The following is a 27,486-nucleotide window of genomic DNA, read 5'->3' as shown; positions in this document are numbered from 1 at the left end:
CCATTCCAAGCAGTCATCACACACCAGTGATGCCGCATTGTGACCGTCTGTATCACATACTGTGCAATTCCATTCTGCGATATTCCTTTTATATGATAAGGCAACCTTTAATGTTTGCAATGCTTCTGGTGAGAAATACTTTTTTACTCTAGCAATGTTGATATTCTCATCCAATATTTTGGTTGGAAGCATGTTGTGAAGTTTCATGTCGTCTATCAATATGACCGCTGATTGCCGTCCATTACAGATTTTAGGTTTACCTCAGATTTTAGTATACAACTTAGCAGTTAGCAAACTTTGCTTTTGATGTATCAATTTTTTTAGAGCTGCGTTTGTACATGTATCTATAGCTGTATGAAATTTGTGTCTTGAAATGTTGTTTCAGTTTCGTTTCAAACGCATCCCAAGTTTTAATTTTTCATCCAAAACAAAATTGGTAATAGGAATCTCTTCATCCATTGTTCAAAGTGTAATGACAGTAATAAGAGTAGGTGTGCAGTTAAATAGTTAAATAAGTGAACACTTTTCTCAGCACAAGTTCTCAACAAAAAACCATTGAACTATATGTTTCGCCTTTGGCACTACTAATCTGAAGTAGTACCTTTAAGATCATCAAAACCATTAATATGTAAAACTATTTAAACACCATTTGTTGAATAATAATATTTATTATCTATCATTATTATAAGTATTATTTAGTACATATGAAAGAATTAAGCAACACAACTATAGAAGATTTAAATTTAATAAATCCAAGGATTTGTATAGTAAGATTGAGAATGGAGATGGAAAATCTAGGGTACATTGCTGTTTTTCATGTAATAATCACACAATGTAACGGTAGCCTCAATAATTATTGTTACATTCATAATTAATCAGTTTCCTACCCAACTTTGCATTCCGGCAATTAGTCTCCGATGTAACAATAATATTTTTATTATTGTTACATTTCCATGTAACCGTAGCCAGTGCCTACTAAAATAAGGCTTACGCAAAGTAAGTAAGTAAGTAAGACTTTATTTGAATTCAGCATTTTGACAAACAATACAAACATAAGCTCTAATGAGCTTTTCACCGAATATAAAAACATATGCAGTAACAAATAAAACAGGGCTTGCAGCATGCAATAAATAATAAAAAGCAGCACCAAAAATTAACTCTAAGCATTAATAGCATATACATGTATCTTGCAAAATACCAAAACATATAATTATATGACATATGAAGCACTAAAAATTTTTTTAAAGGATTTCCTTTGACTTTGTTAAAGAAGCAAACACCAAGTATTGTATTATATTTATTATATAATTGAATTGTAATTTTTTTTTTAAATGTGTCCTATATAATACATGTATTATATGTCTCTGGTGACACACTCTAGATCCCCAGTAGTCCAAATAATTATAACGTCTGGCAAGGCTATTTTAAATTTTTTTCTGGGACGCCTTCCTACAACGTCGTAGGAAGGCGTCCCAGAAAAAATTAAAATAGCCTTGCCAGACGTCATAATTATTTGGACTAGATCCCCAGCTGGTTTTTATATACCATAATCTAGAGTACAGGGATATTTTAAAACATGACAAAAAGTGGAGTGGAGTTAAACATTGTTTTTCTTCAGTTATATTGTTGTTTGATCTATATAAAGCAACGACAAACCTTGAACTTCTGAGATATTTGCGTTTCAGTATCTTATAAACATGATAATCGTCCTAAATTTTAAACCGGAAGTCATCACAGATCAAGAACTATGCAGAGAACTGGAGGATTTTTCTTTAAAAAATGCATTGACAGAATAAATACACAACTACTTGTATCAAAGGCTAAGCCAGCATCAATTGTGTCGTCCAGAACACATATAAAATCAAACACTGATCCGAGGTTAAAATAGATTTGAAATATTTACGTTACCGTCTTGTTTGTAAACAAAAACACATTCCCGCTGGAAGCGGCTAGCTTGAGGTGTTAGACCACCAATTAAAAATCCCTATCTGTTTTGCAAGGTTGACAGGTATGGTCTAAATATATCTCCCTTTCACCAAAAGTTTCATTTCTGCAAATTTTTTGGTTAGTTTAAGTAAACAATGACATCAAATGCACTTTTTTGTCCGAGTAGGCCTACTTTCACATACGTTCTAAATTGGAGGGAGTAATTGATGGTCTGACACCTTGACATGAAAATTTAAAAAATGAGAAATAAAACTGCTTAATTTATGACATTTTTTTTCTGGAAAACAAATGTGAAAGACACAAACAACAACCACTGAACTACAGGCTCCTGACTTGGGACTGAGACTATTTATACTAACCAGACTGGAAACTAATGATCTGTTGAGATTTCATTGCCCATTTGGCAAATAGCAGATTATTGTTTTTTTGTTTTGATTGACAGCTTATCATGTCACATAGTAAATTAGCATTCGGAACATGTAAACAATAGATTTCGGCAAACGAGTCAGCATATATAGTAAACTGTGAAAATTGGTGGATTTGAAATAAAGAATAATTATTTTAAAATTAATCATATATTTTTTAGTTTAAATGCAAAAAAATAGTGTTGTTTACAAAAAATTATTAATAAGTAATCAAAATATTAGTGTCGAAAATAAACTAGATAAAGTCGAAATACCGGCACTTAACTTGACCGCTTTGAAAACAACTTGTCAAAGGTTAACAGATCATAAATAATCCTGATAAAAACTATAATTGTGCAATAAAAATAATGTTGACAATTTCAGTCCCTAATTTATTCATATAACAAAAGTCACCCGGTCTCATGAAAATATAACCACATTATTTTGAATTTTTGTGAACTTCCTGTTTACACCAAAATTTCAATATGGCTGTGCACGTTCGGGCCTACTTTTGTAGTTCTAATTGTGGAACATAGTGTACATATTTTCATGAAGTCATATGCTAATGCCACCTGAAGACCATTACTAAGCAAAATTAACCCTGATTATAATGAAATATTGTACACATAAAAAGGAGTAGGCAATTTTATAGGAACAGTAAAATTTAATTGAGTGGGTTCCGGTTGTAATGAGCAAGAGATTTTTCTCCACTTTTCACTTTAAAAAGTGACAATAAAAATTGGCAAATTCAAACTATAACCTTTAAATAAGATTTTATAACAACAATATGGCGAATCGATAAATAGCGCAGGTAAAGTCTTGTTCTAACGACTTTGATGTAGATATTATTACACTGATTGGTGTATTGGTTTCCAGTCCCATTAGTATTATAGTCCCAGCTTGGGACTAGTCCTAGAATTTAAAACTTCATAGTTTCATCTGGGACTAATATATAATAGTCCCAGGTTTCATAGCATTTGCATTCCCATTCAATGTTTTTTATCGGATATTTATTATAGAAAAAAAAAATCATATAGAAAAAAAAAATCATATACGTCTCAGCCTGTCTATCTATATCTGTTCTCTAAATTTAGTTTGTCCTAAAAAAATGTTATGAAACTTATACAAAATGCTAATTACCACAAACAACAGATCAAGTTAGAAGTTTGGTGGTGTAAAGTAACTGTTTTAGAGTGGTTGCGTCACTTTAACCGTTCTAGAGTTTTGCCCCTTTACAAATGTAAAAATTGCTGAACTTTTTGTTTCCGTTCCCTAACTTTAGTTTGCCTCAACCAAATGTTATGAAACTTTGACACAATGCTTATTAATACCACAAAATACAGATCAAGTTTGAATTTTGGTGGTGTCACTTTTACTGTTCTAGAGTTATGCCTCTTTACGAATAGAAAAATTGATGATTTTATTTCGTTTCCTTTCTCAAACTTATATTTGCCACTGGCGGATCTAGAAATTTTCATAAGTGGGGGCTCACTGACTGCCTAAGAGGGGGCCCGCTCAAGTCACGCTTCAGTAATTCCCCATATGAGCAACCAAATTTTTCCCCAAAAAGGGGGGCCTGGGCCCCCTGCCCCCCCCCCCCCTAAATCTGCCTCTGTAAAATTGCCTCAACCAAATGTTATGAGACTTATACACAATACTACTTGTACAAAACTCTGATCAAGTGTGTCACTTTTACTGTTCTTTAGTTATGTCCATTTATAACTTTACACATTCCCCATATATATTTTGAATTCTCATTTTGAAAAAATTAAAATCTTGTGAACATGCACACCTCTTTTATGTGTAGAAACATCCTACAAAATATTAAAGCTGTAACTCAAAAACTGTAGTAGGATATAGCTGGACATACATGTATCATGTATCTATTACAGATCCAACAGGTGGACAGACCGTGGTAAATTAATTGGCCCCTCTACATTTTGAAAATGAATACTGTTTGATGTATTTCCATACAAAGAAATGCGTCTTACTCAAAATCACACTAAAAAAGACACCAGCCAACCATGAAAACATCCTTTATGGTCAAATATAGCTATGCATTCTTCAAATAGAAAAAGCTACAAATTATTCAGACATAGCCATCAAATCAGATCTTAAATGGAATGAATATGTACATGTAGATAAATTGACAGCAAATGCAAATTGACAGTTTAATTTACTAAAATGTAACATAAGGGTATCTTCCAAAGAAATAAAATAAAGATCATACATGTACATGTTCAGCTCTTGTGCTTGGGATCCTCACTAAAAAAAGAAATCAATCAAGTTGAGATGTCCAACAAAGATGCTGGATATAGTACATGTATGGTATACTTGTAACAGACACTCAATTCTAGCTCTGTCTCAAATATGCTTGAACCCTTATAGTGGCTTACACTACAACTGAGAAGGATACAAACAAGATTAATATTAGTCATGGCAATCAGTGGCGGATCTAGAAATTTTCATAAGTGTGGGCCCACTGGCTGCCTAAAAGGGGGCCCCAATCCCGTCACACTTCAGTGATTCCCTATATAATCAACCCAATTCTTTTCTCAAAAAGGAGGGCATGGGACCCCCTCCCCCTATATCCGCCACTGGCAATGCTGGTCTTATTATATATAACAATACACCAACCCTCAGATCTTCTTATTACACCATGTTACAACAGATCAAGACATAAACATGCTAACCATTTTAACATGTTTAAACAAATTAATACCATTTAAGATTCATACAGATTTTCATTTTATCTGCACACAATAGTACAATGGAATCTACTTCTAACATCAACAGTCCTATTTATATACAACATGTGATAGTGTCAGAGAGCGGATTTCTGTATCTACACTTTCACAAATATTCTAAACATTGCAAAACATGTACCTATTACATAGTTTTTGATACCAAAAAATATACACAGGATAACAATCCATAAAAAATTAATCAATCACCGAAGGATATCCACATGTGGACATTATTATTTAATTATTGTGAATTAATTCAATTATTTTTATGGTTTGATGAAAAGTGAGGTTTAAATAGTGCACTTTTAACAGTTTTTATATTTCCTGTCTTTTTTTTCCATACAGGTATTTTACTTTGGTTCAACATGCAAAGAGCAGATTTTTAGATGAACAGAGACGAAGGTATAAATTCCAATTTCCTTGAAATGATAGACATTATATTCAATACTGGATGCACTCGCCATATTTCATCAAATAAGACTACAAAACATGCACTTTTTGTCTGTCCAATATGACATTTTTTTACTTCAAAGGAAAGTAGATGTGCAGGGGTTGTGAACTAATCAACATCTATCGAACATTGCCATGCCACCCACTTCTTATATTTTGAAAATTCATTATTCAATTTTGGCTGACCCTTATTTTGTTTATTAAACAGACTTTTTAATCACAAGTATAACTTAATCAGGAATGAATATAGTTTTCTTTTCAAATAGCTCACATCTGAACAAATGAAATTATAAATAGAAATTAAATAATAATTTTTTTTTAATCTAAGCTGTATGCATGAAAACATTGATAGAAACACTTTTTGCCTTGAGTTGCGACACCTTCAATTTTTTTTTATATCCTGATCATGATATCATATGTGTGACATAATTTTTCATTGATGTTTTAGTGGCATACTATCCCATAAGATTGAGGTGAACCGAGCCAGACTTCATTTTGAGACCACAGGAGATGGGCCTAACATTATTTTACTTCTACCAGGAGCTTTAGGTAATTGTGTCTCTCATAAGATTTTGTTTATATATTTTATAACCATGATGAAGGCTCTTTATTATAAGGACCCATAATGTCAATAGAAACAAAAAGGACACACATTTCTCAATAAGTTTAAGAAGTCTTTGTAATTCCTCTATTTAATTGAATTTACTGTCATTAATGCCATTACAAATCTTAAAGAGAAAATGATTTAAACTTAACTGCAACATTAAAGTATATTGATTGATCCTTTAATTCTGTGAATTGGATAAATGAGCTTCTTGCTTCCATTGTATTGGTCACTTCCTTTCATTTCAAATTTTTAAAAACACTGCATTCAATTGTCATATTAACAGGTTTCACTACTTTCCATTGAGCACTTAAGGGCATATGATACAGTTTTGATCCTGTATTTACAAGTTCGTGAAAATTTGCATATAGGCTATTTTTTACCTGATTAAATCAAATATTTAATAAAAAATATACATTCATGTCTTACTTTTTGAGTAAAATGAGGTCGAAAAATTGTATATTTGCTCAAAATTCAGATTTGTGGCTGTAATTTCTTTTTCGAAAGAAAGACGTCATAACTTTTTTGTTATAAAAGATAAACACAAATTGTTTTTTGTTAAATAATCGGTAATTTCTGTATTTTATAAGTATCCTAAAAAATTATGCGTTTTTTATTCAGAAATAACTCATATTTATCAAATGTTCATGAATTGAGGAAAATACGTCCTTTTTTGCTGCATGTTTATCAAAATTAAAAAAAAATCCTCTATTTACAGTTTTATAAAATTTGGGTCACATAATCTCCCTGCAAAATGAAACAAATTGCTGTTTTGAAAAATAGGGGTCCATGAACTCGTTTTCAAATTAAATCAGTTTGAATGATAAAAATCAGTCGAAAAATGCGTCTTTTCCCGATATGTCACAGTTTGACGTCGCGAAAATAACATTTTACGTTAGCAACGTCATTACCTCCCCTGTAACTGTATCGTATGCCCTTAAGTCTTTACATACTAGTAGTCATTCAAAAAATTTATCAATGAAATATATACTATGTACTCAAATGTTCAACTTACAATATGATGTGTTATAAAACTTGACAAGAAAGTTACATATATTGTGCATAGTTTCTATCAGTATCTGTTCTGAAGATATAACTATTATTCTAATGTAATTATTTTGTAACAATTGTTCTGATTGGATAACAGTAAGCGTAAAATTCTCTATCTCCTTGTCTGTAACCAAGGAAGCCGACATTTTGAATTTCTGAATATATTGACATATTATTTCTACAATAATAAATAAAAAACTCACTTGTTGCGCCTAAAAATCTTCTTTTTATCAAATTTTATTACATTCTGAAGCGGCACAGAAGCAAGAAAAAGCCCAGTGTTTATGTTTCACGCCGGAAGCATACCTATGACGTCACCTGGTGTAGGGACCAAAGATGATAACATCTTTTTGCAAAATTTCTTTTATGAAGATTTAACACTGAAATAATGATTGAAATTTAATTATAAAATTGTTTTGCATTAGAATAGAGATAACTGTATTGTATTTGAAGCTTTTCAGACGTCCATGGGTAGTTTTACTGTCGCAAATGCCTGTTTACCTGTCTCCGCTCCGCGTTGCCAGGTAAACTAAATTTGCGACAGTAAAACTACCGATGGACGTCCTTAAAGCTTCAAATACAATACAGTTATCTCTTAAATGTCATCAATAAAGTAAAATTTAAAAGTAGAGTTTTCTTCCTTTGTCTTTAATTGTAGTTGAAATAATCCAATTGTTTAATTTTGATTCCTACTGCAAAATGAATGCAATCTTTATCCTACACTGGTTACAACCATTTTGATTATATTTTATTGATCAATTTTTATACGACCGCAAAAATTGAAAAATTTTTCGTCGTATATTGCTATCACGTTGGCATCGTCGTCTGCGTCGTCCTCCGAATTCTTTTAGTTTTCGCACTCTAACTTTAGTAAAAGTGAATAGAAATCCATGAAATTTAAACACAAGGTTTATGACCACAAACGTAAGGTTGTGATTAATTTTGGGAGTTTTGATCCCAACATTTTAGGAATTAGGGGCCAAAAAGGGCCCAAATAAGCATTTTCTTGGTTTTCGCACAATAACTTTAGTTTAAGTAAATAGAAATCAATGAAATTTAAACACAAGGTTTATGACCACAAAAGGAAGGTTGGTATTGATTTTGGGAGTTGAGGTCCCAACATTTTAGGAATTAGGGGCCAAAGAGGGACCCAAATAAGCATTTTTCTTGGTTTTCGCACCATAACTTTAGTATAAGTAAATGGAAATCTATGAAATTTAAACACAAGGTTTATGACCATAAAAGGAAGGTTGGTATTGATTTTGGGAGTTTTGGTCCCAACAGTTTAGGAATAAGGGGCCCAAAGGGTCCAAAATTAAACTTTTGTTTGATTTCATCAAAAATTGAATAATTGGGGTTCTTTGATATGCCGAATCTAACTGAGTATGTAGATTCTTAATTTTTGGTCCCGTTTTCAAATTGGTCTACATTAAGGTCCAAAGGGTCCAAAATTAAACTTAGTTTGATTTTGACAAAAATTGAATCCTTGGGGTTCTTTGATATGCTGAATCTAAAAATGTACTTAGATTTTTGATTATTGGTCCAGTTTTCAAGTTGGTCCAAATCGGGGTCCAAAATTAAACTTTATTTGATTTCATAAAAAATTGAATAAATGGGGTTCTTTGATATGCCAAATCTAACTGTGTATGTAGATTCTTAATTTTTGGCCCTGTTTTCAAATTGGTATACATTAAAGTCCAAAGGGTCCAAAATTAAACTTAGTTTGATTTTAACAAAAATTGAATTCTTGGGGTTCTTTGATATGCTGAATCCAAACATGTACCTAGATTTTTTATTATGGGCCCAGTTTTCAAGTTGGTCCAAATCAGGATCCAAAATTATTATATTAAGTATTGTGCAATAGCAAGAAATTTTCAATTGCACAGTACTCAGCAATAACAAGAAATCTTCAATTGCACAGTATTGTGCAATAGCAAGAAATTTTCAATTGCACAGTATTGCGCAATAGCAAGAAATCTTCAATTGCACAGTATTGTGCAATGGCAAGTATTTTCAATTGCACAGTATTGCGCAATAGCAAGAAATATCTAATTGCACAATTTCAATTGGAGTTATCTTTCTTTGTCCAGAATAGTAGTTGAATCAACTTAAATCATTGTTTTATACAATATACAATGTATATTCACTTTTACTACCAACTGATAAATTAAAACAATCTTTACCATTCAGGGATAACAAGCACTTTTTTTACATTTTAATATTTTATGATGTATTTAAATGAGTAATTATTGTTGCAAACTCCATTAGAAATTTGAATTGAGATGGGTTTTGGAATAAAGGAAAAGGGGATGTGAAAAAAAAATTGAGGGGGGGGGGGGGGAGTTCAATTTTTCTCATTTGAAATTTCATAAATAAAAAGAAAATTTCTTCAAACATTTTTTTGAGAGGATTAATATTCAACAGCATAGTGAATTGCTCAAAGGCAAAACAAAAATTTTAAGTTTATTAGACCACATTCATTCTGTGTCAGAAACCTATGCTGTGTCAACTATTTAATCACAATCCAAATTTAGAGCTGAATCCAGCTTGAATGTTGTGTCCATACTTGCCCCAACCGTTCAGGGTTCAACCTCTGCGGTCGTATAAAGCTGCGCCCTGTGGAGCATCTGGTTTGTTTTATTAGGATCCAGCAGAACAGATTTTGAGAAGCAGTTGACAGATTTTAATAAGTCTGATTACACCTTGATAGCCTTTGACCCTAGAGGATATGGAAAAAGTATACCACCAAATAGAACATGGCCATTAGAGTTCTTGCAGAGAGATGCTGATGATGCTTTTGAACTTATTAGGGTAAATCAAAGAATTTATAATAAGGATTACAAATTAGAATTGAAGAAAGAATTTTTTTACTCCATATATTTTCGTGACTGATTTGATACATTATTAAAAATGTCAAAGAGTTAGGTTATTCTCATAACATGAAATCAATCTACAACACCCATTACCAGTATATGATAATTCCATAGAAAAAAATAATGCCAATTAAATACACTGCTTACTAATGGGACTTTATAAAGACCTTGATTGGCTATAAAGGCCTTTCACAGTTTGTAATAACAAAGGAGCATGCAGAAATTAACAATTTTCAGGATGTCAAGGTTTGTTAAAAAATCAGATCGGATGTGCCTATGTAAGGACAGATAATAGTGCATCCAATTTTGGGGATTCATTATTTCACAACAATGCTTAAAAAGGAGCCATAGATACCAAATCACAGAATATACACTTAAAATCAGATAATTGCAGCTGCAATAGAAAACAAAAATCTGCTGCTGGTCTAAAACTGAAGTCACATAAAGATTAACATTCCAAATCAACATTATTTGTACATGTAATCAGACTACAGGCCAAAACTATGACAATAGAGTACAATACTCTGACAATAAAGTACAAAACTCTGACAATAAAGTACAATACTCTTTGATGTTGATACAGATCACAACAGTGTCATATAACTATGACAATGTTATTTTATAATGTACATTGTTTCAAGCATCACTGTTCAATATAAAATGAGCACATGCATGTCAACCTACTTAAGATATGTTTATTCATTGTAATATATAGTAATAATGGTCTTTCTTAAAAAAACAAAGTTTCAAAAGTAAAAATATCATAAATTCAAATTCAAATTCAAATATTTATTGCCATATTAACTTTAAACATTAAGTTTGTGACTTACAAAATAATAAACAATATAACTATATTTCACATATATATATATACACAATCATTCATTTACAGTAAATATTCCAGTGTCCCCTGTCCTCAGTTCTAATGACCTTTTGATGAAGGACCCCAATTTATTTACTTGTGATGGTGTTTATAGAAATCAACTTTTCTTCATCAGATAAATCTTTAACAGAAAAATTAAAATCCAAATTGTTTAAAAAGTTATTTCTTAGTTCCACATTTAAATTATAAATAATCAGTGCACATTTTTACATCAGACAAACTTCTTGTGCATGTGTAGTGTCTTCATATTCAATTAAGAAATTTCAAAAGGAAGAGGAATGCCCATCAATTAATAAAGGGGACAGTAAAAAGTGATAAAATTTGCATTTGTTCATTACATAATGCGATCTTGATTAATCTAAAGCTCCTGTATAAACATATATGTTAATTTGTCATTGTTCAGTGTGTTAAGCGATCAACAGGAAATGCCAATTGCTAAAGGTCACTCATGACGGCAAAAATGTATCATGAATCAATTACCATATTTCATTTTACTTCTTGGGTTAGTGTACCATGAAATAGTGAATCAAAGCTTAAACAAAGAAGTAATTCAGGATAAAATATCTAAATTGATAAGTTTTACATTGCAGTTAAAAAATCAATTGCAAGAATATTGTATGATTAGAAATCTTCGCTTGGTGTTCGAAGTTCAGTTTTTCCACTTTTTCGTGCCTGTTGTGAGAAGATTTATATCTAATAATGGACATATTCCATCTCAACCTGTGGTTCATTTTTTTCTAGCAATGTTTATCTTTTGTTAGGTGTTGTACTTTTAATGCTATTTATAAACGCAGAGTAAAATTTTAGATTTTTGGTTTAATCATTTACTTAATTTATAGGTTTTTAACGATTTCAAATGCAGTGCATGTAAAAAATAATTGTAAAAAGAGGTATGCCCTACTTGGAAATAATAATTATATGGAATTTTGAATTTTGTGTGCTCTAATGTGTACAATTATGCCAGATTTTCATGAAATTTATATTACAGGTTTATAAAAAACTTTATATCATCAATGACAATGTTCATGAATAGTTAAAAAAAACAGTGCAGTCAGATCAACTATTTTTGAAAGAGTTTTGCCCCTTGAAAATATTGAATGTATGGAAAATTGCCATGTTATCACTCTCAATGTGTTCAATTCTTGCCAGCTGAAGAAAAGGAGATAAAATATTTCAGTTTTGATTAAAAATAGATAAAAATCAATAAATTATACATTAAGATATGATTTAACAATGATGATACAATGCACACTTAGCATATAAGATCATATGAGGAATATGTACTCACAAGTTTTGCTGGTTTCCACTCTTATTTGTCATAGCAATACAGAATCACTAAAGAAGAATTTATTTGAGATAATTAATTGCAAATAGGAAGACATGTTATTAGATTTACCTTTTTTTTTTTATAGAAACTAAACATTCATAAGCTTTCAATACTGGGATGGAGTGATGGAGGTATAACAGGAATGATCATGGCTGCTCGACATCCTGACATTGTTAATAAACTTGTTATCTGGGGTGGTAATGCATATGTTACAGAGAAAGATATGGAAGCTTATCGAGGTTTGATATAGAAAAAGTGTAATTTCATTTGTAACTCATTGTAAAGAATTGTGCTAATATTAATGTACCTTTTTGCGGTACGGCCGCTATCTTTGTGAAGTCGCGTTGTTGTGATACTTTTATGTTGTTTGAATAGAAACTTATAATGGCAGATGTAGTTCTATCTTTAACGCCTTAGTTAAGCTTACAATCAAAATACAAAATGCAACGCAATAATCTACACTCATGTTGAGTGTTGCATGCACTGAAATTAGGAAAGTTAATGCCATTCTCGATTCAGATAATAAAATAATAACCATTATTTGTTTCCACTATGTTTTGATGATAAACCTTCTTGTTTCCTTAAGAAGCATCAGTATTAGAGTGTTGAAAAGGCTAATCATCTATATAAACAGAATACTGTAAATTCAGAAAATATTGTGATGTTTTTATTATTGAGAAAAATGTGACAGAGTTATTATTGCAATATGATTTAAACTCGCATTTTGAAATTTTTAAAATGAATATTTCTCGATATCGCAAAAATTAAAATTGCATTTTAGTCTAAAATGACAAAATCCCTATTTTAAATACACGCATTAATTTCTTAATTTACAATACTTTGAGCTTGCTTCAGTTCCTGCTAGTATTCTTAAATACAATTTTGTTTCAGGGTTTTGCCATCTTTGATACTGATATAATAATAGGTGGGTCTCATTGGGGTCTAACCCTGGTGGGGGATTGGCAGATTTTTAGTCCCATAATTCTGCTTATAAATGGGAAACAAAGTCGTGGGGGACTAATGAAATTACAAGAGCTATGAAACAATGATAAGTGGGAAACAAGATTCTTACAAAACATAATGGGATCCAAGATTAGACCCACCCCTCCCTCAAAAATGAGACACCCCTATAAGGAGTATGGTGTTGATAACAAATCTCTAGTACTCTTTGTGGTTTTTTTCTCACAAATTGTCTAGAAATAGAGCAGTATAGTAAATACAGTGTAGATACTTGTTTATTGTTGAAGATCATGCATTGATCTCATATATCTTTCGGTAATTTTGTGTCATTAGAGTACTCTCTCATTGATCTAGATCTATTTTAAACGTTAATCTCTAAATGTCAACCTTATGTTATGCATTTTTTTTTTTAAATGTTTCATTATCTTTCATTCAAATATATTTACATACATGAACTTAATATGAAATAAAAATAAAAGAAAGAGTTTTGTGTTGCACCTTTCAATGTTAGACTCTTGCACGTACCTGGTAATGCATAAACTGTCACAATAAGATGGAAATAAGTTAATTTACTTATATGCATTTGTAATTTTAGGGTTAAAAGACATTTGGAAATGGAGTGAGAAGATGAGGTCACCATTTATGACTTTGTATGGCGAAGAATATTTCCAGAAGACATGGGAAGAATGGGTAGAGGCTTATGACAAATATTTTACCAAAAGGAATGGTAGGGCTTACAATGATTTATAAGTTACATTTTTGCATATGGTGTAAAATATTAAATAATTTTTTGTTCAAGTTGGATTATTGTCTCTTTCAATATCTTTTAATTAACTATCAACAGTCTGCTAATGACTTATTTACAGCCCATAAAATAGTTGAAAGCTTTACTGCATGTAGCTTTTACAATAAAATAATGAATTCATCTACTGATCAACTTCTATTGCTAATGTCCTATTTTAAGCTCACCCAGTCAAATTGATATTGTGCATTGTTGTTGTCAAAAACTTGTAAAAAAAATTCCTCTGAAAACACTGGATTAATTAATATTTTAATCAAACTAGGACAGAATGAACCCTAATGTATCTAGTTCTTGTTTTTTTATTCCTGCAAATTAACGATCATCTACTGTATTTTTTAAATGATTCACCTCAAAAGGAAGTACTTTTCACTGAACCTATTGATCTTAAGTATTGCTGGAAATATTATTCTATTTAAATAAATCCAATCTTAATATCAGCAGAAGCATGCACTCAAATATTAAGATATGAGAAACAGCTGAGGAATTTTCAGGTTAGGAATTTAATGTTTTGTTTAATAAGAATTGAATGCTTCTTTTTGTAAATTTAATGGGATGTAAAAGCATTGACCCAAGCACATTTTATATGATGCTCAGAAGCACTTCATTCTAAAAATGTGCACACATTCAACTCTTTTAAATTCTATAAAATTACTAAAAGAAGCATTCTGTACTCTTCATCTTTTCTTATAAGCTTTAGATTTTCAAATATTTTGACCTCCAGCATCACTGAAGAGACATTTATTGTCAAAATGCGCATTTGATGCAGAAAAATTGGTACCATTAATATTATTATTATTACATTTTTGTACTAGGATCATGCAAACATGCCCTTCTATCAAGTTTTTTTTTTTGTGCTTTTTATTCTGTACTTCAAGCTCTTGTCATCAAATGTTACAATTCATTTTGAAATGTAGGTACATTTCAGAATTTTATGAGATTGTTGTTAGCAAATCAAGATAACATACATGTAATATAGTTATTGTTTTTTAAAGGAGATATTTGTAAAGATGATTTGAAGAATATCAAATGTAAGACATTAATTATTCATGGTTTAAAGGATCCTTTGGTAGGATTAGAACATCCAGATTATCTTCACCACAACATACCAGGGTCAAGGTAATGTTATGTACCACAACATCCCATGGTCAAGGTAATGTTATATACCACAACATCCCAGGGTCAAGGTAATGTTATATACCACAACATCCCAGGGACAAAGGTAATGTTATATACCACAATATCCTAGGGTCAAGGTAATGTTATATACCCAACATACCAGGGTCAAGGTAATGTTGTATACCACAAAATCCCAGGGTCAAGGTAATGTAATATACCACAATATCCCAGGGTCATGGTTATGTTATATACCACAACATCCCAGGGTCAAGGTAATGTTATATACCACAACATACCAGGGTCAAGGTAATATTATATACCACAACATCCTAGGGTCATGGTAATGTTATATACCACAAAATCCCAGGGTCAAGGTAATATTATATACAACAACATCCTAGGGTCAAGGTAATGTTATATACAACAAAATCCCAGAGTCAAGGTAATGTTATATAAACCAGTTATTTCTTATGTATAGCTATCTAAGCAGCTCATTATCTTTAGATGCACAGAAACCTCAATAGACATGTTATTGTCAAATACAGGTGAAAAACTGCTGTTGCAACATCAATATTTGTGTTGGTCAAAGAGTCATACATTTGTTGTAGATTTAAAAGAATCAACCTTTAATTTATTTATTTAAATTTGCCCTGTCGTAGGAAATGCAATTATTCGAGTAATGATTTCATCTTTTTTTCTTACATTTTACAGACTTTACATCATGCCAGAAGGAAAGCACAACCTACACATAAGATACCACAGAGAATTTAACTTTATGGTGGAACATTTTCTTAAGGAAACTTGATATTTCCTTTTGTCTTTTAAATAGTTATTTCTTCTTGACATTATATGCAGGTTTAGCCAGTGTCAGTATTTTTAAATGGTTTGAGACATTAACTAGGCTCTGTGTTGAAGAACATACCTTGACCTATAATGTTTTATTTTTATAAATTGTGACTTTAATAGTTGTCTCATTGGCACTCATAGTCATAACACATTTTCCTATATCTATTTATAATATGATCAATGGCGTCCAGATGTCAACATTTCAGGTTGGCACAAAATATTTTGAACCTTTAAAAACTTTTGTTTGATAATGACTCACAGAATGAAGGAGATGTTAATTGAGCTTTATATCACTTTTCTGAAGGTCATATGCTATTGATAGACTAAAAGTGGTTGATATTTTTTCACATCATGTTCAATTGATACTTTTTGTTTTATGATGCCCAATTTAATGAAAAAGGCTGCTTTGTAAAAGTTTAGATCAAAGCAGGCTGTCTCTGGATGGATACATTTTGAACCATATGTCTAAACTTCACCAAACTGAGTGAAGGAAGGACCCTTTCTGATTTTTATAAATGTTAGTCAAGGGATAAGGTCACATAGTTTATAAGAAGAATGAAATTGATAATCTTAATTGGGGCAACTAAAGTTCTTACATTTAGGGGGTCATTCAAAGAGGTTAGGTTGTAATCCTCAAACACTTGGCCTATAAATAGTGAAAATTTTGTTTGCTGGCAACATGGTTTGTGATTTAATAGATCAAGGTGGTCTAATCATCTTGACAAGTTTTGTTGTAATCCTAAAATAGTTTTAAAAGTATTTGAAATTTGAATATGATTTGCTGTATGGTCTGTATTTATGTTATGAAGTTAGCTTAGCATAATAAAGTCATTTCTTACGTTGTTCTACCAAGTTTTGACATGTAACTTAATTTCTACAATAAAATAATAACCACTCGACATAAAATATACTACAATTAAATGCTACTACAACCAGTAAAACAAGTATTTGGAGTGTTAATTAGTTTTAAACAATGAAGGGCATTTCCTTGAAAAATAATCAATGGACAGAAATATTGAATTTAAGATAATTCCTGATTTGTACATTACTCTGCTAGTCCCTATTGTGGTTAAAGTTGTGGTTTAGGGTAGTTCACAATGAAGTTGTGGTTATATTACAAACTTGCTTACTTTTTGGCAAGGAATGGTGTCCAATGGACAGATATCCTTGTTTTATTTATTTATTTAGGAAAGTTTCATGTAATCTTTAATTTAGGCATCAATATATAACTGATTAGATGTTAAATTTCATTTTTGTACTTGTATTATCAATTTTCAGAATCATTTGAGGAATTATAGTTCTCCTTGAAAATTATTGTTTCAATCATAAACTTTTTTTCCCCATTATGTACCAATGACATTAACAAAAGTGAAAAATTGGAAACAATAATATTGTTTCAAAGAGAAAAAACAAAACTGAAAATATGATAGCAAAAAAATTAAACCCTGCCAAGTGTTTTTCATGAAGCTTGAAAATGTCTTGTTTTTGACTATTTAATCTTATTTGGCAGAAGTGTCTGGTATCTTAATCAATATGGCTTTCATTGATTGAATTTAACAGGTAAATTATTTTTATAAATATTTATTCAACTGTTTGGAACAGATAGCCTTTATTATGTCATGTATGTTGGATATTCATGTATTTTCATTTGAATATAATTCCCCAGGTAAAAATTTAAATATGAAGTACAGATATGTATAGACTGTGTTAACAGTTAACATAAAAAATACCCTAGAATACATCTGTACTAAAATGTCGGCAAACATTTAATAGTAATTTTTTGGAACAATGATATCAAGAAGAAAAACATTTTTTTTTTTTATTACCTAGATCTATGGATTCTGTCTTTTTGTTATTGTATAGACATCATTTAATATTATATACATTTGTTGAAATGCCATATTATATAAAATAAATGCTTGGTTTTGATTTTTGTCTTGTTTGTGACGAAGGCCATGTAAGACTTATGTATTATTTGTTTGCATTGTCTGTAAATGCAGTAACAAATATATGCAAACATATTTACTCTTATTCCCACTGAATAATTATCAAAGAAGAAATCAGCAATAATAAGTAAACAAAAGAAGAAGTAAGCAATGGTAAGTTACCAATGATAAAGTCAGCAATGGCAAGTTACCAGTGAAGAGGTCGGCAACAATAAATTACCAATGATGAAGTCAGCAACAGTAGGGTACCTATGATGAAGTCAGCAATGGCTGAATACCAATGAAGAAGTCAGATATGGCACGTAACCAATGAAGAAGTCAGCAAAAGTAATTAACCAAGAAGAGAAGTTAGCAACAGTAAGTTACCAAAGAAGAAGTCAGCATCAGTAAGTTACCAAAGAAGAAGTTAGCAACAGTAAGTTACCAATGATAGAGTCAGCAACAGTAATTTACCAATTAAGAAGTCACCAACAGTAAGTTACCAAAGAAGAAGTCAGCAACAGTAAGTTACCAAAGAAGAAGTCAGCAACAGTAAGTTACCAATGATGAAATCAGCAACAGTAAGTTACCAATGATGAAATCAGCAATAGTAATTTGCCAATGATGAAGTCAGCAACAGCAAGTTACCAATGATGAAGTCAGCAACAGTAAGTTACCAATGATTTAATCAGCAACAGTAAGTTACCAATGATGAAATCAGCAATAGTAATTTGCCAATGATGAAGTCAGCAACAGCAAGTTACCAATGATGAAGTCAGCAACAGTAAGTTACCAATGATTAAATCAGCAACAGTAAGGTACCAATGATGAAATCAGCAATAGTAATTTGCCAATGATGAAGTCAGCAACAGCAAGTTACCAATGATGAAGTCAGCAACAGTAAATTACCAATGATTAAATCAGCAACAGTAAGGTACCAATGATGAAATCAGCAACAGTAAGTTACCAATAATTAAATCAGCAACAGTAAGTTACCAATGATGAAATCAGCAACAGCAAGTTACCAATGATGAAATCAGCAATAGTAATTTGCCAATGATGAAGTCAGCAACAGCAAGTTACCAATGATGAAGTCAGCAACAGTAAGTTACTAATGATTAAATCAGCAACAGTAAGGTACCAATGATGAAATCAGCAACAGTAAGTCACCAATGATTAAATCAGCAACAGTAAGTTACCAATGATGAAATCAGCAATAGTAAGTTACCAATGATAAAGTCAGCAATAGTAAGTTACCAATGATGAAATCAGCAACAGTAAGTTACCAATGGTGAAATCAGCAACAGTAAGTTACCAATGATAGAGTCAGCAATAGTAAGTTACCAATGAAGAAGTCAGCAATAGTAAGTTACAAATGATGAAGTCAGCAACAGTAAGTTACCAATGAAGAAGTCAGCAACAGCAAGTTACCAATGATGAAGTCAGCAACAGTAAGTTACCAATGAATAAATCAGCAACAGTAAGTTACCAATGATGAAGTCAGCAATAGTAAGTTACCAATGAAGAAGTCAGCAACAGTAAGTTACCAATGATAAAGCCAGCAACAGTAAATTACCAATGATTAAGTAAGCAATAGTAAGTTACCAATGAAGAAGTCAGCAACAGTAAGTTACCAATGATAAAGCCAGCAACAGTAAATTACCAATGATTAAGTAAGCAACATTATGGTACCAATGATGAAATCAGCAACAGTAAGGTTCCAATGAATAAGTCAGCAACAGTAAGTTACCAATGATGAAGTCAGCAACAGCAAGTTACCAATGAAGAAGTCAGCAACAGCAAGTTACCAATGATGAAGTCAGCAACAGTAAGTTACCAATGAATAAATCAGCAACAGTAAGTTACCAATGATGAAGTCAGCAACAGCAAGTTACCAATGATGAAGTCAGCAACAGTAAGTTACCAATGAATAAATCAGCAACAGTAAGTTACCAATGATGAAGTCAGCAATAGTAAGTTACCAATGAAGAAGTCAGCAACAGTAAGTTACCAATGATAAAGCCAGCAACAGTAAATTACCAATGATTAAGTAAGCAACATTATGGTACCAATGATGAAATCAGCAACAGTAAGGTTCCAATGAATAAGTCAGCAACAGTAAGGTTACCAGTGTAGAAGTCAACAACAGTAAGTTACCAATAAATAAGTCAGCAACATTAAGGTACCAATGATGAAATCAACAACAGTAAGTTACCAATGAAGAAGTCAGCAATAGTAAGTTACCAATGATGAATTCAGCAACAATTAGTAACCAATGATAGAGTCAGCAAAAGTAAGTTACCAATGAAAAAGTCAGCAATAGTAAGTTACCAATGATGAAATCAGCAACAATAAGTAACCAATGATGAAATCAGCAACAGTAAGTTACCAATGATGAAATCAGCAACAATAAGAAACCAATGAAAGAGTCAGCAACAGTAAGTTACCAATGAAAATGTCAGCAACAGAAAGTTACCAATGATGAAATCAGCAACATTAAGGTACCAATGATAGAGTCAGCAACAGTAAGTTACCAATGAAAATGTCAGCAACAGTAAGTAACCAATGATGAAGTCAGCAATAGTAAATTACCAATGATAAAGTCAGCAACAGTAAGTTACAAATGAAGAAGTCAGCAACAGAAAGTTGCCAATGAAAAAGTCATCAATAGTAAGTTACCAATGATAATGTCAGCAACAGTAAGTTACCAATGATAAAAAAGCAACAGTAAAAGAGGAACCAAAGATACCAAAGGGACAGTCAAACTCGTAAATCTAAAACAAACTGACAACGCCATGGCTAAAAATGAAAAAGACCAACAGAAAAACAATAGTACACATGACACAACATAGAAAACTAAAGAATAAACAACACAGACCCCACCAAAAACTAGGGGTGATCTCAGGTGCTCCGGAAGGGTAAGCAGATCCTGCTCCACATGCGGCACCCGTCGTGTTGCTTATGTGATTACAAATCCGGTAAAAAGTCTAATTCGGTAGGTCAAATTCATGAAAGGGAAGGGGATTGTAGTTACGACGTAAGGAACATATCCGACATCATTTGTGAAACGGTTATTCCATAACGGTCAACCAACTCGTGATGGCGTCCGTAAAATTTACGAAGGGATGATTTCAACTTCACCATTTGGAACTCTTGTATTAATAGCTTCCTTGTGAGCAGTAACCCTCTATCAAGAAAATCATGATAGGAAATGCAAGCACGGGAATATCGTATCAATTGGGAGATATATACCCCGTATGCAGGTGCTGCTGGAATGTTGCTACTTAGAAATGGAAATTTCACAATTGGAAAGCTGAAATCATCTCTTTTGTCGTAAAGTTTTGTCTTCAACCGACCCTCATTGTCAATTTCTAGATGTAAGTCAAGATATGAAGCCGACTTAACTGTATCTGTAGTATCCTTTATCTCCAATTCGATGGGATAGATGCGATCCACATAGTCACCAAATTTTGAATTGTTTAGTGAAAGAACGTCATCTATATAGCGGAAAGTAGAGTTAAAGGATATTGCTAACTTCTTATCTTTCTTCCTTAAAAGTTCCTGCATGAAGTTAGCCTCATAATAATAAAGAAACAAGTCAGCAAGTAGAGGGGCATAGTTTGTTCCCATTGGGATGCCGACAGTCTGTTGAAAAAGTTACCAATGAAAAAGGCAGCAATAGTAAGTTACCATTGATGAAATCAGCAAAATTAAATTACCAATGATGAAATCAGCAACAGAAAGTTGCCAATGAAAAAGTCAGCAATAGTAAGTTACCAATAATAAAGTCAGCAACAGTAAGTTACCAATGATGAAGTCAGCAATAGTAAGTTACCAATGATAAAATCAGCAACAGTAAGTTACCAATGATGAAGTCAGCAACAGTCAGTTACAAATGAAGAAGTCAGCAACAGTAAGTTACAACTGAAGGAGTCAGCAACAGTAAGTTACCAATGATGAAGTCAGCAATAGTAAGTTACCAATGATGAAGTCAGCAATAGTAAGTTACCAATGATGAAGTCCGCAATAGTAAGTTACCAATGAAGAAATCAGCAACAGTAAGTTACCAATGAAGAAATCAGCAACAGTAAGTAACCAATGATAGAGTCAGCCATAGATTGTTGCCAAGATAGAGTCAGCAGTAGAAAGTTGCCAATGAAAAAGTCAGCAACAGTAAGTTACCCATGATGAAATCAGCAACATTAAGGTACCAATGATGAAATCAGCAACAGTAAGTTACCAATGAAAAAGTCAGCAATAGTAAGTTACCAATGATAAAGTCAGCAACAGTAAGTTACCAATGATAAAGTAAGCAACATTAAGGTACCAATGGTGAAATTATCAACAGTAAGGTACCAATGAAGAACTCAGCAGCAGTAAGTTACCAATGTAGAAGTCAGCAACAGTAAGTTACCAATGAAGAAGACAGCAACATTAAGATACCAATGATGAAATCAGCAACAGTAAGTTACCAGTGAAGACGTCAGCAATAGTAAGTTACCAATGAAGAAGTCAGCACATTAAGGTACCAATGATGAGATCAGCAACAATAAGTAACCAATGATAGAGTCAGCAATAGTAAGTTATCAATGATAGAGTCAGCAATAGTAAGTTACCAATGATAGAGTCAGCAATAGTAAGTTATCAATGAAGAAGTCAGCAAAAGTAAGTTACCAATGATAAAATCAGCAACAATAAGTTACCAATGATGAAATCAGCAACATTAAGTTACCAATGATGAAATCAGCAACAGAAAGTTGCCAAAGAAAAAGTCACCAATAGTTAGTTACCAATGAAGAAATCAGCAACAGTAAGTTACCAATGATGAAGTCAGCAATAGGAAGTTACCAATGATGAAATCAGCAATAGAAAGTTGCCAATGAAAAAGTCACCAATAGTAAGTTACCAATGATAAAGTCAGCAACAGTAGGTTACCAATGATGAAGTAAGCAACAGTAAGTTACCAATGATAGAGTCAGCAACAGTAAGTTACCAATGATAAAGTCAGCAATAGTAAGTTACAATTGAAAACGTCAGCAACAGAAAGTTGCCAATGAAGAAGTCAGCAATAGTAAGTTACCAATGATGAAATCAGCAACAGAAAATTACCAATGATGAAGTCAGCAATAGTAAGTTACCAATGAAAAAGTCAGCGACAGTAAGTTACCATTGATGAAATCAGCAACATTAAGGTACCAATGATGAAGTCAGCAATAGTTAGTTAACAATGAAGAAGTCAGCAATAGTAAGTTACCAATGATGGAGTCAGCAATAGTAAGTTACCAATGCCGAAATCAGCAATAGTAAGTTTCCAATGAAAAAGTCAGCGACAGTTAGTTACCAATGATGAAATCAGCAACATTAAGGTACCAATGATGAAATCAGCAACAGTAAGTTACCAATGATAAAGTCAGCAATAGTAAGTTACCAATGATAAAGTCAGCAACAGTAAGTTACCAATGATAAAGTAAGCAACATTAAGGTACCAATGGTGAAATTATCAACAGTAAGGTACCAATGAAGAACTCAGCAGCAGTAAGTTACCAATGTAGAAGTCAGCAACAGTAAGTTACCAATGAAGAAGACAGCAACATTAAGATACCAATGATGAAATCAGCAACAGTAAGTTACCAATGATAGAGTCAGCAATAGTAAGTTATCAATGAAGAAGTCAGCAATAGTAAGTTACCAATGATAAAATCAGCAACAATAAGTTACCAATGATGAAATCAGCAACAGTAAGTTACCAATGATGAAATCAGCAACATTAAGTTACCAATGATGAAATCAGCAACAGAAGGTTGCCAAAGAAAAAGTCACCAATAGTTAGTTACCAATGAAGAAATCAGCAATAGAAAGTTGCCAATGAAAAAGTCACCAATAGTAAGTTACCAATGATAAAGTCATCAACAGTAGGTTACCAATGATGAAGTAAGCAACAGTAAGTTACCAATGATAGAGTCAGCAACAGTAAGTTACCAATGATAAAGTCAGCAATAGTATGTTACAATTGAAAACGTCAGCAACAGAAAGTTGCCAATGAAGAAGTCAGCAATAGTAAGTTACCAATGATGAAATCAGCAACAGAAAATTACCAATGATGAAGTCAGCAATAGTAAGTTACCAATGAAAAAGTCAGCGACAGTAAGTTACCATTGATGAAATCAGCAACATTAAGGAACAAATGATGAAGTCAGCAATAGTTAGTTACCAATGAAGAAGTCAGCAATAGTAAGTTACCAATGATGAAGTCAGCAATAGTAAGTTACCAATGCTGAAATCAGCAATAGTAAGTTTCCAATGAAAAAGTCAGCGACAGTAAGTTACCAATGATGAAATCAGCAACATTAAGGTTCCAATGATGAAGTCAGCAATAGTTAGTTACCAATGAAGAAGTCAGCAATAGTAAGTTACCAATGATGAAGTAAGCAACAGTAAGTTACCAATGATGAAGTCAGCAACAGAAAGTTGCCAATGAAAAAGTCAGCAAAAGTAAGTTACCAATGATAAAGTCAGCAACAGTAAGTTACCAATGATGAAGTCAGCAACAGAAAGTTACCAATGAAAAAGTTAGCAATAATGAAGAAGTCAGCAACAGTAAGTTACCAATGATAGAGTCAGCAACAGTAAGTTACCAATGAAGAAATCAGCAACAGTAAATTACCAATGATAAAGTCAGCAATAGTAAGTTACAATTGAAAACGTCAGCAACAGAAAGTTGTCAATGAAGAAATCAGCAACAGTAAGTTACCAATGATGAAGTCAGCAATAGGAAGTTACCAATGATGAAATCAGCAATAGAAAGTTGCCAATGAAAAAGTCACCAATAGTAAGTTACCAATGATAAAGTCAGCAACAGTAGGTTACCCATGATGAAGTAAGCAACAGTAAGTTACCAATGATAAGAGTCAGCAATAGTAAGTTACAATTGAAAACGTCAGCAACAGAAAGTTGTCAATGAAGAAGTCAGCAATAGTAAGTTACCAATGATGAAATCAGCAACAGAAAATTACCAATGATGAAGTCAGCAATAGTAAGTTTCCAATGAAAAAGTCAGCGACAGTAAGTTACCAATGATGAAATCAGCAACATTAAGGTACCAATGATGAAGTCAGCAATAGTTAGTTACCAATGAAGAAGTCAGCAATAGTAAGTTACCAATGATGAAGTAAGCAACAGTAAGTTACCAATGATGAAGTCAGCAACAGAAAGTTGCCAATGAAAAAGTCAGCAAAAGTAAGTTACCAATGATAAAGTCAGCAACAGTAAGTTACCAATGATGAAGTCAGCAACAGAAAGTTACCAATGAAAAAGTCAGCAATAATGAAGAAGTCAGCAACAGTAAGTTACCAATGATAGAGTCAGCAACAGTAAGTTACCAATGAAGAAATCAGCAACAGTAAATTACCAATGATAAAGTCAGCAATAGTAAGTTACAATTGAAAACGTCAGCAACAGAAAGTTGTCAATGAAGAAGTCAGCAACAGTAAGTTACCAATGAAGAAATCAGCAACAGTAAATTACCAATGAAGAAATCAGCAACATTATAAAGTTTCCAATGATGAAATCAGCAACAGTAAGTTACCAATGATGATTGACTCAGTGTAATAATTTTTTTTTGTGTCTTACTTGTCTATACCCAACTTTCAGGTATAGAAATGTGATTTTTTCTGAGACAAGTGCTTGTAACCAGAAATTGCGGTCATCCGATGTTCAGTACTTACAATGAACCATGAAAATGAGACCAAGGTCAAATGAACCTGCAAGGCAGAGATGTACACCTTACGAGTATTCCACACATCAAATGTAGTTGGCCTATTATTTATCTGATGAACTGACAAAATCACTATATCAATATACCATGAAAATGAGGTCAGGGTCATATGGACCATGCCAGACAGACGTGTACACCTTTAAAATGTTCAATGCGCTTTATTGAATTGATCATTTGCTTTTAATATCTGAGAAATACTAGTAGACCAAACCACAAAAACTTTATATATAAACATTAACCAATGAACCATTAACATATGTGGTCAGATGAATCCTGCGAGACGGAAATGTACACTTGATAATCATTCTATACACCAAAATGAAGTTGCCATATTGCTTATGGAATCTGAGATAACTTTAACCTTTGATCACTGATATATGGAATAAGGTCTAGGTTATGCGAACCCTGTCTGACGGACATATAGACGTTGCAAGGAACCCTTGTACCAAATTTAGTTAACTTATGACAATCTCTGAGGAGGGTGGACTCAACATTTACATGATAGATACATATATGTATATAATGTTTTGTTCTTTTTTTTTTTTTTTTGTATAATGTATTGTAAAATTATTATGTTGATTTATGTATGCCTTCAACCTATATGGGTAAAAATGTGCATTTATTCAACAAACCTAATAAGCGAGCATTTAGCTTATTAAACAAAAAAAGTTTTTTTTTTTTTATTTCAAAGTCACTACAAGCCAAAGGTAGAAGACTCGGATGCTAATAACTTTTGAAATATGAAGCTTTAAACAACTAGTTTACAATGTAAACGTGTTGTAATACCCATGTCTCGCATACTGCCACTTTCGTCCCAGTCGAGACAAAAATATAGGCTTTACACAACATTTTATCTAGAATGATATTTTGAAAAAATATATATATTCATAGAGTTATATGAAACTTCAAATTCTATAATCAATTTTTTTAGTATGTTTTATGATTTGTATGGCTCATGTTTACTATAAAACAAGTGTATGTGACCTTTCAAGAAAATCTTTCTCATTATTAGAATCTTCATAAATGTACTGCTATTGAAATATTGTCTTCCCGTACACTCATTCGCCGATATGTTCCTGTATGCACTGACCTTAAATACGACCTCTTGTTACAATTTTGCCCACCGCACAGCGCAAGCGCGAGGGGTAATCCGCGATGAAAGAATGTAAACAAACGTGCACTGGAAGGATTTAAAAAAATGTAATACCACAAATCATTTAGGGAGCAACCATTTAACTTCCAAAAAGAGGGGGCGGGGTGTTATGATTTTTTTTAAGAAAAAATCCCATTTCGCTAAAGTATTCCAAAACCATGCAGCTCGGATTGAGTCAACATTATGTAGCTTCTGAAATATTTCAGGACATCCGAAATTCGAATTCATGATATCCACAAATCATTGAGGACCTCCATGATAATTCGATTTCGATTTCAGGATATTTCTAATTATTTCGAGACATCCTGAAATCAAAATATTCAGAGGTCTTGAATCATTTCAATAGATTTTCAATAATTTGTGGATACTATGAATTCGATTCGAATTATGAATGTCCTTAATACTACTGAAGTATTTCAGTAGCTCCTTAAATCATGACAATTTACTAAATTCAAGTTTATGTAGGAGACCATGTGTGCATTTAAGGAAGGCGTCAATATTTCTAAACACAGATAAATTTCTTCCTATAAAACGGAGGGTTACAATATATGATCTGGGTTGTATTGATTAAACCACATATGTGTATCATCAAACTTTATAGGGTATTTACAGTTTTTTTTATTTC

The 27,486-nt window shown here is 32.2% G+C and overlaps 2 protein-coding genes across 6 annotated transcripts in view; one reads left to right on the top strand and one right to left on the bottom strand.

Annotated features, from left to right (window-relative positions):
* Positions 1-1,960, bottom strand: part of LOC134721361 (5-oxoprolinase-like) — a 113,853-nt gene extending 111,893 nt beyond the window's left edge. For 2 of the 5 annotated variants that reach the window (XM_063584312.1, XM_063584310.1), the window contains exon 1: positions 1,657-1,720. The gene's annotated coding sequence lies outside the window, so the exon portion shown is untranslated. Of the gene's footprint in view, positions 1-1,656; positions 1,752-1,908 lie in introns of those variants that run through there. The other 3 variants (XM_063584313.1, XM_063584309.1, XM_063584314.1) reach the window with 3 other exon arrangements.
* LOC134721362 (valacyclovir hydrolase-like) lies at positions 1,714-17,938 on the top strand. The gene is made up of 8 exons (XM_063584315.1): positions 1,714-1,878; positions 5,444-5,500; positions 5,997-6,097; positions 9,847-10,013; positions 12,371-12,524; positions 13,841-13,972; positions 15,040-15,163; positions 15,875-17,938. Exons 1-8 carry the CDS (start codon positions 1,748-1,750, stop codon positions 15,966-15,968), a joined length of 960 nt encoding a protein of 319 aa, XP_063440385.1. The 5' UTR covers positions 1,714-1,747; the 3' UTR covers positions 15,969-17,938.
* Positions 17,939-27,486: the final 9,548 nt, after the last annotated feature.

The sequence above is a fragment of the Mytilus trossulus genome, chromosome 6 (genome assembly GCF_036588685.1).
Source record: "Mytilus trossulus isolate FHL-02 chromosome 6, PNRI_Mtr1.1.1.hap1, whole genome shotgun sequence".
NCBI classification, from domain to species: Eukaryota; Metazoa; Mollusca; class Bivalvia; order Mytilida; family Mytilidae; genus Mytilus; species Mytilus trossulus.
Note: the sequence above shows the minus strand (reverse complement) of the source record. Positions and strands in the feature narration are given on the sequence as shown.